This window comes from Anarrhichthys ocellatus, unplaced genomic scaffold (genome assembly GCF_004355925.1).
Source record: "Anarrhichthys ocellatus isolate YVR2014 unplaced genomic scaffold, GSC_Weel_1.0 scaffold20, whole genome shotgun sequence".
Classification (NCBI taxonomy): Eukaryota; Metazoa; Chordata; class Actinopteri; order Perciformes; family Anarhichadidae; genus Anarrhichthys; species Anarrhichthys ocellatus.
This window is the reverse complement of record NW_022280050.1, coordinates 4487072-4497546: the sequence shown is the minus strand read 5'-3', so window position 1 is coordinate 4497546 and position 10475 is coordinate 4487072. Positions and strand designations below refer to the sequence as shown.

Sequence of the window (10475 nt, the reverse complement as noted above, 5' to 3'; positions counted from 1 at the left end):
GTGTGTGTGTGTGTGTGTGTGTGTGTGTGTGTGTGAAGGAGAGACTGGAAGAGATGGGAGCATGTTAGCATTAGCTAGCGTTAGTGATAGCCCCGTTAAAGTCAAATACCTCTTTTAATAACCTAGAGATGTAACGTTACATTATCTTCTCCGGCTGAAAGCTACTAGCGTCAGTCACCTGCTGGGTTCCTCGGAGCTGTCAGCGGGCTGCTCGGACTCCGCTGTCTCCGCATGACTTCTCTCGGCAGTCGGATGAGGACGTCGTAGCGGAGCCGCAGGCAGGTACAACGACAGGGAATACAGGTACAAGCTGGCTGCAGTCACCACCGCGATTAGTCCGACAAGTGAGCGCATATTCCTCACTTGGTCAGCCGGGACACGGCTTCACCTCCTTGTTGACAGCAAGTGAAGCAACGGCCAACCTCTGCAGCTTCTTCTTCTTCTTCTTTGAATTAAAACGGTAACTGGCATCTTTGGTGTTGCGGTACTGCCATCTTCCGGAAGTAATAAGAACTAGCTCCTACAGTGTCCGGTTAACGGCTGTCTGGGGTTATAATAATATTTAAATTGAATTATATTACACGATGAATCTATGATAACATACTACATCGAGAAAGCCAAGTTAACGGAATATTAGAAAAACAAGGGAATAATAAATAGACAGAATTTAGTTTTCTGGTTGGCTCCAGCCCATATGGGGGCGGTAATGCTCCGAGTCGTTGCCATCAACGGCCAGTAGCAACCAGAAAAAGATACAACGAAGAAGACCGTTTGGAAATATGCCGTATCTCATATTTGAAACACTTTATTAAAAAATAATATACAATACATACAATATACAATACATATAACAACACAGAGCCCAGAAGTACAGGCTAAAGTAATCAAGGGGAACAAGGGTTTTTCATTCAAAAGTACAAATCATCGCACCAATTTAAGTCAAAGTCCATCAGTCCTGCGAGTTCTTTGAATATTTTATGGCATCTACATATGCATTGAGTTCAATCTTAAAATAGAATTTGCATTTGTTGATGTGGTATTTTGTGAGTAAAAATACAATATTTATCATATATTTTCCATCACTTTCTATCTTAAAATCAAACAGCACACTGTTGATTTTAAGATAGAAAATAGGATTATTTATAGAATTGTGACTAAATCTTTTTGCAATAAAGCCCCAATTGTTCTATTATTATTCTCACTCTCTGTTGAATAGCACAAACCAAATGTTGTAGTCACAAGTCCCTATCTAACTGTACAATGATCTGTACATGAGTTGGCTGTTGCCTCACAATATGTATGTGTGTAAATTGCTCAAAAAAAGAAATGAGCAAATTTGACATGGTGTCCAAACAGTGGAATTTTTCACGTGATGCCATGTGATCCAATTTTTTTTTAAAGGTAAATCAACTTCCCAGTACGAACACTTAAATTATCCTTATTTAAATCATAAAGCTCTAAACGTTGTAAAATGCACTAAGCCGAATCCAAACTTTCCTTCCTCCGTTCATGTGAATGAGTCCAAGAACGAGGCTGGATCGACGGCTGGGAGGCGGGGTTAAGGGGAACGCTCGTGCGCTTGCTCTTTGGTCATTATCGTATGACTTCCATACACGCAAGTCGAACTTGTTTTGTTTCAGGCGTCATTGAGCAACTTTCATAGGAATGAACGTGGCGCCGCCTCCGACGCTGTAAATCGTTCTGATTATGCATTCGCGATCTCATATAATACAAGTTTGATAAAGGCAATTCAATCTTGTCAGCGGGAGCGGAGTTACAAAGTTTGGTCTGCACACCTAAAATAAGTGCGGTATAGCTTGTAGTATTTGTTCGACAGGCTCGATGGCTCAATATACTCGTGTTTCGGGGGTTGTTGGCTTAATTACTCTCCAGAATCCGCCTGTCAACGCACTCAGGTGAGCTGAAGTCAAAAACAAGGCTGCAGAGCTTAATTAATACACGATTTACCGCAAATCCATATGATGTGTGTCAGAGATGCAATAACTTTTCCAGACTTGCACACGAAATGGTGCACATATAACTTTGTCTGCGAAAGAAAATAACATTATTTGTAAACACATGAGAAAAAAAAATCTATATTTTGCCACAGGGTGGCGTCATAGGAAAGACTTAAATCAATTGTGGAATGTAACCACATTTGTACTGTACTTACTATTATTGGTCATAATATTATGACACTGACAAATAATGAGTACTTTAACCTTTAATACTTTAAGTACACTTTGCTGAGAATACTTCTGCAGGCATTTTACTTGTAGTATTATGGTTTGCGAGCAAAGTCTGATCTCCTGGTAAATGATCCACTGCAGCAGTTTGGGGTTTAAAGGTTTAAAAGGCACCTCAGTTGTTTTTCTCACAAAAATGTAATTAGACCGCCACTGCCCCATTTTACAGAAACATATTCCATATAAAATGTATGTCATGTTCTAGATAAAGCACGTTATTTTGGGAAGAAGGGCTGTAACAGAAATATCTATATTGTCCCTTAAGCCTCGCTATAACAACAATTTAAAGGGTAACAACCAGGTAAACTTCAGCAACATGGTACGCCCAGTATCATGTAAAAATGCCTTTTTTTATATACAGTGCAGCGGTGAGGCAGGGCATTGTTGACAAGGTGGAGACAGCACTCAGTGACCCAAAGGTGAAGTCTGTGGTCATCTGTGGCCAGAATGGAAACTTCTGTGGAGGTATGGACAATTTTATTTTTTTCTTCTATTTCCTGTTACTTCACAACCCCAAATAAGGCTTTGTGGTGGCGGGGCGTGTTCGGGCTCAGCTGCAGAGGGGACAGAGTGGGGGAGTGGTTCAGGGAACGGTGCTGGGAAGAGGCTTAATTAGGCGCAGCTGAAACCCATCTTGAATTGAGTCTCTCTCGCTGAGATATAAAAACGCTAGTAGTGACGGAGGCGCGAGAGCGCGGGGAAGAGACACAGACTGGCAGTGTGACAGAGAAGTCGGCAGACCTCAGCAAACCCACACGCCGTGCGCTCGGAGGAAGGCAGCAGAGCGCACGGCCCAGTCCAGCCTGACATTGTAACCGAATAAAGAACGTTTGAGAACACTATTTGATCGTGTGCTGGCGTCCGTGTGCTCCCAGGACCCACAGTGGTAGCAAGAGTTTGTTACAGGCTTATTGTTACATCCAGATGTCAGTGAGCCCTTACATATTTGACAAAGATAAGAGTTTTGAAAATCGTTTCAAATGGCAAAACTCCATGACATTCTGGTGTTTGCAAATAATGGCTTTCATTGGTCCCACACCACACACTTGATATCTTCCCTTCACTGATTTTTACAATCTACAATAAGCAAGAGCATTTGAAGATGTAATCCAATTGCCCTCTCAAGCAATAAAAATGAATGCTATTCCATGTAACAATCTTGAATTAGATTGAATTTTAATATCAGCGTCTATTACATTAAAAACAGTATTTGGGGAGACAAAAATATGTTAAAATTGTGTTTTTCTGTACTGCTTTCAATTAATATATAACAAATGTCCCTAATTAAACTAATGCAAATGCTTTAGGGCTTTTGTTTTGACTACAACTACAGATATTTGTGGTGATTTATGGGATACACTTCAGCCTGGAAGCAACCATGGAGGGAAGAAAAGAGAGGATATTATTACCCTTGTTTCACATAAATTTGCACAGGATTTAATCAAAAACATGCGAGCACAGCATTTACATGGATACCTTCACAGGTGCTGATTAGAGCAAGAATCATATGACGAAATGAAAAGTAAATAATCAGGAGGCTTGTTTAAATAACCTTCAATAGTTTGTATTTATTAAATAAAATGTGCATATTTGTGTTATTTAACAAACTCCATAAACATGAAGTATTGAAGAAAATGTCTCTCAAAATCAACATCCAGAAGCAAACATCTTTATGGAATCAGACGCACTTCTTATCACAATGTTGTGTTTATGTCTTAAAGTTTGAACCCCTGGTAACAGCATGAATTCATTTTTGCAAAACAGGAGCGGACATCAAGGAGTTTGTGACAAAAATGTTCGGACCTCCACTGATACCGATGATCCACTCCATCGAGACTGCGAACAAGCCGGTAGTGGCAGCCATCGAGGGGAGCGCTTTAGGCGGAGGCCTTGAGCTGGCACTCGGGTGTCATTATCGAATCGCGCACTCTAAAGTTAGTCTTTCATATCTCTGTCTGTCTCTTCAGGTCAGTGTCGAACTGACAGTGTTGTCTTGCATGTTACAGAGTGACTGTGTTAATTGAATTGTTATGTTTTCAGAGTCATTAGAAATAAAACCAGTTCAAACCACAGCCCTGTTTACATTTTTGTGATGTAAAAAGATATTTTCCATGTAATAACCAATGTAATGTATTTACTAAAGCTGTCTCTATGAATGTCTTGAAAAACCCACACTGATCAGGACATTCAACAAACATTGTGTCCTTTCAGGCCAGACTGGGTCTTCCAGAGGTGACTCTGGGTCTGCTGCCAGCTGCAGGAGGATCCCAGCGGCTGCCAAGGCTCATCGGGGTCCCAGCGGCCTTAAACCTCATCACCACAGGTAGCAAAGTCAGGTTAACCTTGCCTCACTATTACAGAGTGGATGGTAGAAGTTTAGACTGTTTTTAAAGTACCAAATCAGATAAATGGAAGTATCAGTAAATATCAAGATATATCTTGGTCTGTTTTTCTTCCAGGGTTCTGTTTGTGCACCCACATTTTGTCGTATTTTAGTTATACTTCATGCAGATGACACAATTATTAACAATAACAGGACTGTTGGTTGTACATGAACCATGTACACAAGAGTCCAGCTGCTATTATGTAGAGATTGCTAGTTTACTCTGATGACCAGCAGAGGTCAGCATGTGTTTAGTTTTACCGTGCTCACCGCTACAGAAGCCATTTCTGTGATTCGCTATGTTCCTAATAAATGAATTCAGATTGTAGTTCTTAATCATTTTTAAAATTATTTTTGTGTCATTGTTTGATAAATGTCAGAGTCTAACAGGGGATTTTACAGTGACTGGGTGGCTCGTTATTCCTTATCTAATAATTTGAAATGTCACATGTCACCCAGATAGACCTTTGATGCCCTTCATGTCTCCCACAGGCCGCCATGTGACTGCCGCTGAGGCGCTGCAACTTGGCATCGTGGATCAGGTTACTGATCACAACACTGTTGACGTGGCTGTGAAGTTTGCCCTGAGTGTTGCAGGTAGGAAACGGATAGCACAAGGTATAAAATCCACTCTCTCTTCAGTTTAAAAATTGGACTGAGTGACAGGAAGAAAACTTCTTCCCAGTGCAGTTATTTTGGTCCAACATCAAGAAGTGTCAACATGTAGGTCTGTGGAAGTCAAAGGAAGCAGAAAACACGGCAGGCAGATCCTCCACCGCAAAAGACATCAATGTTTCATGGCCCTGTCAGATGTGCTCTGATGTCTTCACTGCTTTTTCTGTATTATTCAGAAGGGCGAAAAGGGACAAACTTTCCTAGAATATTAATAACAGGCCCTCGCCATTCATTTAGGGGGATGAAGATTTCTCCGTGCACGAGATTCAGACTCTTTTACCCACTGAATGGATCGCTAAAGTGTGCCATGTCCCTACAGTTTACCAGGGATGCTTTCACAGTCTGTGTAAAGGCTAACCCATTCAGATCTGCTACATGCTACGTTATAATACTGACAGACAACACTAGTAGGTTCAATTGAAATGAAAAATAAAACATTTAAGATTACATTTTTGTTTTTTTTTAAGCTTCCTGTTTAACCTTTAGATATGAGAGTGCTTTTAAACATCTCATCCAACCCTCAGCAACAAAGTGAATACGCGTATTTCCCAAAATGTCAAACTATTTCTGTAAGTGGTTTTGTAAACTAATACATACACCACCCACTGGTGTGTGATTTATGTATGTTTACTTTGTCAGATTACATGAGGGGTAGGAGTAACTTGTTTAGTCTTGTCTTAGCAGAGCCTTGGTTGTACACACATGCATGAAATGAACATGAGAGGATGTTTTTATGACTGTATACTATTGTAGTTAGCCAGTTTCTGTCATATTTTACTGTGTGTAGCTTACTTGGAAATGACGGCTCATTACTAAGACATTTAAGTTAGTATGAAACCTGTTAGCTTGTGCCTAACAGCAGATGATCTCACTAAATGGCAACAGTAGTCTCCAGGATTGCCTGTAAAATATTTCACAATCAAAAGATGATTGAAGTCTTGTGCTTTTTACAAATGCTTTCCTCCCGACTTAACACTGCCAAGATGACTTTGAGTGGGTGAGCAAGTGAGTGTTTGTAACGCTGAGGCTTAGAGTGAGTCACACAGAGAAGCCAACAGTATACATGATGGGAGATTTGAGGAGATAGGACTGAAATATGCGGAGATACTCCGATACTGATCAGCAAGCGTGTTGCATTGGGACAGGAAATGTGTGTCTAAATATACAAATAAATCGTGTGAATGTTAGTGACATTGAGATGCACGGCTGGTGAGTCAACCAGCACAGAACAATTTAGTCTGTCACATCCATACATGCAATTCATAAAACACTACACAGCAGTAAAGCTGGCACATGGGTGTATGTAGACAAAAAAACATTTGAACTGACGTATGTGTGGGCTGATACACACACACACCACACATGCACAGATTCAAGTCTCTGCTGGTGACGAGATTAACATTTTTGCCCCAGTAGTTGCAACATCTGCCCGCTACATCTGTCAGGACGACCAGGCTTTCTACCCGCTGCACAACAAATCCATCGACACAGCTCAACCATTTACAGATTAACTGCTGCAATAATGCCCTCCTGAAGTACATCGGTATCACATTGCTCTGCCACACAGCATCTCATTGACTTTCCAGAATGTACTTTTAACTGACCATTCATTCTTCTTCCGGATATATTGATACTGACTTTATAAGGCACAATTGTAAGTAATTGGACTAAGTGGAGACAACAGATCAGATACGGCTGCTCTTCCCTTTAAGCTTTGCCATGGTGACCCAGATTCTGGCCTAGACCCTCAGCTGAGTGTAATTCAGCGGAGCTATGAAGGATTCTAACTACTGTCCCATGTAATCATCAGGGGAGGCAGAAATGGGTATTAAGATGCTTTTAACAAGGTTTTAGCAGAGTGGCCTTCCTCTTCATTCTCATTGTTAAATCCCAGCAAGCAGAAAGTTCGTGTTGTAAAGTTTTTAGATCTAATATTAAATCCTCTCATGTATTTTCATCTAGAAAATTGCTCCAGTAGTGTACGATTGCTCACAGGCCTGAGAATCACAAATCCCCCCCCCCCCCTTGCTCTCAGAGTTTGAAATTTGCCAACTATTTTGCCCAGAGCCAAATTGTTGCTTTTCATTAAGTTTTAGATCGGTGTTATTCAAAGTGAACTGCAACAGTGCACTGGCACTGGAGTCCTTCCAATTATGCTGGAAATGGTCTTTCAAATCATTCTGCTCTTATAAGCTACTGGGGTATTTTGTGATTGAGTGGCCAATTATTTGCAGACTGAGTGCTGGCAGCGCTTTTCAGTTTAGAAAATACAATTATGCAGGTGAGCATGTATAAAAAAAAACGTCATTACAGAGTTAATTTTGTGATTTACTTTTAGCAAAATTCAGAGGACTGTAAGTAAAAAGGCAATTCCTCTGGAGTCATGTTTCTTCCATGTTTCTATTTCAGGTCAGTCACTGGATGCCCGTCGTATAAGTACTTATCCGTGTCCACGCCCGTCTGATTTGGATGCTCTGTTTGAGGAGGTGATGCAGAAGGTGCGTCAGAGTGCCCGTGGAGCTATAGCGCCAGTTGCATGTGTCCAGGCGGTGCAGGCGGCTGCCACCCTGCCGTACAGTCAGGGCATGGAGCGGGAGAAAGAGCTGATGGCCACTCTCTTCACCTCAGGCCAGGCCCGTGCCCTGCAGTACATTTTCTTTGCTCAGAGAGCCGTTGGCAGGTGGAGGATGCCCAGTGGAGCCAGCTGGGACACAAGCAAGCCCAGGCCCGTAACTAAAGCAGCTGTCATTGGTAAGAGCTTTGGACTTTTAATCTCTGTTTGTCTGAGCTTTCAATAAGCACAAGCACGTTCACTCATCAAGCTATCTGTGTGGCCTATGGAAAGTAAGCCCTGGTTTATAGTTCAGCTGAGTGTAAATGGATGAACCAGCTCTTCCATGCAGGGAGGATTGGCTGCATGACAACCTGGATATGTGAAGCTCTGCAGCTTGTGCATTCATATTGCATGCTTTGGAAAAACTTCTTGCTCCCAGGCTAAAACTATTTACAGTCTAGCGTTGTGTAGAGAGTACTAAAGCTATCATTTCTGTGAGATAAACTTATATGCATATACTGTAATTTTATCTGTGATATGTGTAACTGATGATTCTGAGGCAATATTTCTGTCGTCGCCATGTGATTTTGTCTTCAAAGGTCTCGGCACCATGGGGAGAGGCATAGCAGTGGCCCTGGCTCAGACAGGGTTGTCTGTGGTTGCCGTTGAGACCCAGGAGAAGCAGTTGATGGAGGCAAAGCAGGCGGTGTCTGGCATGTTGGAGCGAGGAGCTAAGAGACGTGGGGGGGTTCCAGCGCTTGGTTTGATCAGTTATAGCCAGAGCATCCAGGCTGCAGCCGACGTCGACCTGGTCATCGAGGCTGTGTTTGAGGACATGGCCCTGAAGATAGAAGTATTCAAGCAGCTGACTGCTGTTTGCAAGCCAGGAACTCTCCTGTGCACCAACACTTCTGGACTAGATGTGGACCAGCTGGCCTCTGAAACCCCTAACCCGGAGCTGGTGGTCGGAATGCACTTCTTTGCCCCAGCCCATGTCATGAAGCTGCTGGAGGTGGTGTATGGGCCACGGTCCTCTCCCCAAGCTGTGGCCACTGCCATGCAACTGGGAAAGAAAATGGGCAAAGCCAGTGTAGCAGTTGGCAACTGCAGCGGCTTTGTGGGGAACCGCATGCTGAAGCTATACGTCGAACAAGCGTCCTTCCTGTTGGAGGAGGGAGCTACACCTGAGTTGGTAGATCGAGCGCTGGAGGAGTTTGGTTTTCCCATGGGTGTGTTCAGAATGTCCGACCTCTCTGGGCTCGACGTGGGCTGGAGAATCAGGAAGGCAGCCGGGCTAGCGGAGCCTGGAGAGGCATCCAGGCCATCAGCTAGAATCCGAAAAGGCTACAGGTACAGCCCCATTGGAGACCTGGTCTGTGAGCAGGGACGGTTTGGCCAAAAAACAGGCCGGGGATGGTACCACTATGAGAAACCCGGCAGTCGGGTGGCCAGGTCCGACCCCTGGATGCACAGCTTTCTGGAGCAGTACCGAGCCCGCCACGGCCTGGTGGCACGCAGCATAGACCACCAGGAGGTGCTGGAGCGCTGCCTCTATTCCCTGATCAACGAGGGCTTCCGCATCCTGGAGGACAGAATAGCTGCAGGACCCGAAGACATCGATGTCATCTATGTGTTTGGCTACGGCTGGCCCAGGCACCGGGGAGGTCCCATGTTCTACGCCAGCATGGTGGGGCTGGCAAAGGTCCTGGAGAGGCTGGAGCACTACCACCAGGCTCACCCTGATGTGCCCTACCTGCAGCCCTGCAGCCTCCTCAGGAGGCTGGTGGCCAGTGGCAGCCCACCTGTCCACATGTGGAGGGAAGTCATCAAGAAACTCCATAGCCAGCTTTGAATCTCAAACATGTCAGCTTTAATCTTTATTCACTTTAATGTGGGCCTTATACTGTGATGATGAGCGGTTAATGAACTGCACTTATGTTGTGCTTTATAATAATGTAAATCTTTTTCTATAATGTGATTATGGATAAAATTGTCTCTTCTGCCTTATCCGTTTCTTTTTGTATCCTCCTGTATGTAAAGGGTGGGTGCTTGAAATAATAGACACACCTTACAATATACTTCAACATGACAAGCTTTACAATGATTGGATGTGTTGCATTATATCGGAGTGAATTAGAATGATAATCTCTAAATCTACTGCCCGATGCCTCGATAAACACATGTTATAGATTTATGTATTTTTTGTGTGATTTATACAGTTCTATTTGTGTGAATCTGGTACACATGTTGGCTTGTTATTCAGGTGCATGTGTGTGCCATTTCATTTGATCCGTTTCATCAGTCAAACAATCTGTTGTGGAGCAGAATAAATTAAAACTTCTGCTGTGTGTGGTGTGCGTGTCTCGGGTTTCTGTTTTTTTTTCCTACTGACTCAGCTGGAGTGGTGACGGAGGAGAGCTGAGGGAGACACTCAAAAGCTAAACTGCTTTTATATAAATTATTGGCTCACTCCCAAAGAAGTGTCACACCTCAGCAATGAGTAGATGTTGAGGTTGCCATCTAGCGGCCCCAAACTCAGCAGCTGGATTAAACATTATGATGCTCCATTTTGTCTGCAAATACACTATTTCTGAACCTTTCGTTGTTTAAAAGCAGG

At 43.2% G+C, this 10475-nt stretch overlaps 2 protein-coding genes across 3 annotated transcripts in view; one reads left to right on the top strand and one right to left on the bottom strand.

The window, feature by feature from the left end:
• The window catches only part of tmem41aa (transmembrane protein 41aa), a 14890-nt gene extending 14434 nt beyond the window's left edge, over positions 1 to 456 (bottom strand). For both annotated transcript variants that reach the window (XR_004213118.1, XM_031858310.1), the window contains exon 1: positions 179 to 456. Coding sequence is in view for 1 of the 2 variants with exons in the window: in XM_031858310.1 (XP_031714170.1) it covers positions 179 to 354 (176 nt within the window). In the remaining variant the exon portion in view is untranslated. The remainder of the gene's footprint in view (positions 1 to 178) is intronic.
• A 1154-nt stretch (positions 457 to 1610) lies between these two features.
• On the top strand, positions 1611 to 10383 carry ehhadh (enoyl-CoA, hydratase/3-hydroxyacyl CoA dehydrogenase). Its single transcript, XM_031858518.1, has 7 exons — positions 1611 to 1916; positions 2608 to 2711; positions 4011 to 4180; positions 4458 to 4569; positions 5122 to 5226; positions 7714 to 8055; positions 8458 to 10383. The coding sequence occupies exons 1-7, from the start codon at positions 1843 to 1845 to the stop codon at positions 9708 to 9710; spliced, it is 2160 nt and encodes a 719-aa protein (XP_031714378.1). The 5' UTR covers positions 1611 to 1842; the 3' UTR covers positions 9711 to 10383.
• Positions 10384 to 10475: the final 92 nt, after the last annotated feature.

Coding starts and splice junctions, on each gene's coding strand:
- ehhadh (XM_031858518.1), top strand. CDS start 1,843: ATGGCTCAATATACTCGTGTTTCGGGGGTTGTTGGCTTAATTACTCTC. Junction 4,181..4,457: donor ATCGAATCGCGCACTCTAAA/GTTAGTCTTTCA, acceptor GTGTCCTTTCAG/GCCAGACTGGGTCTTCCAGA. Junction 4,570..5,121: donor CTTAAACCTCATCACCACAG/GTAGCAAAGTCA, acceptor TGTCTCCCACAG/GCCGCCATGTGACTGCCGCT.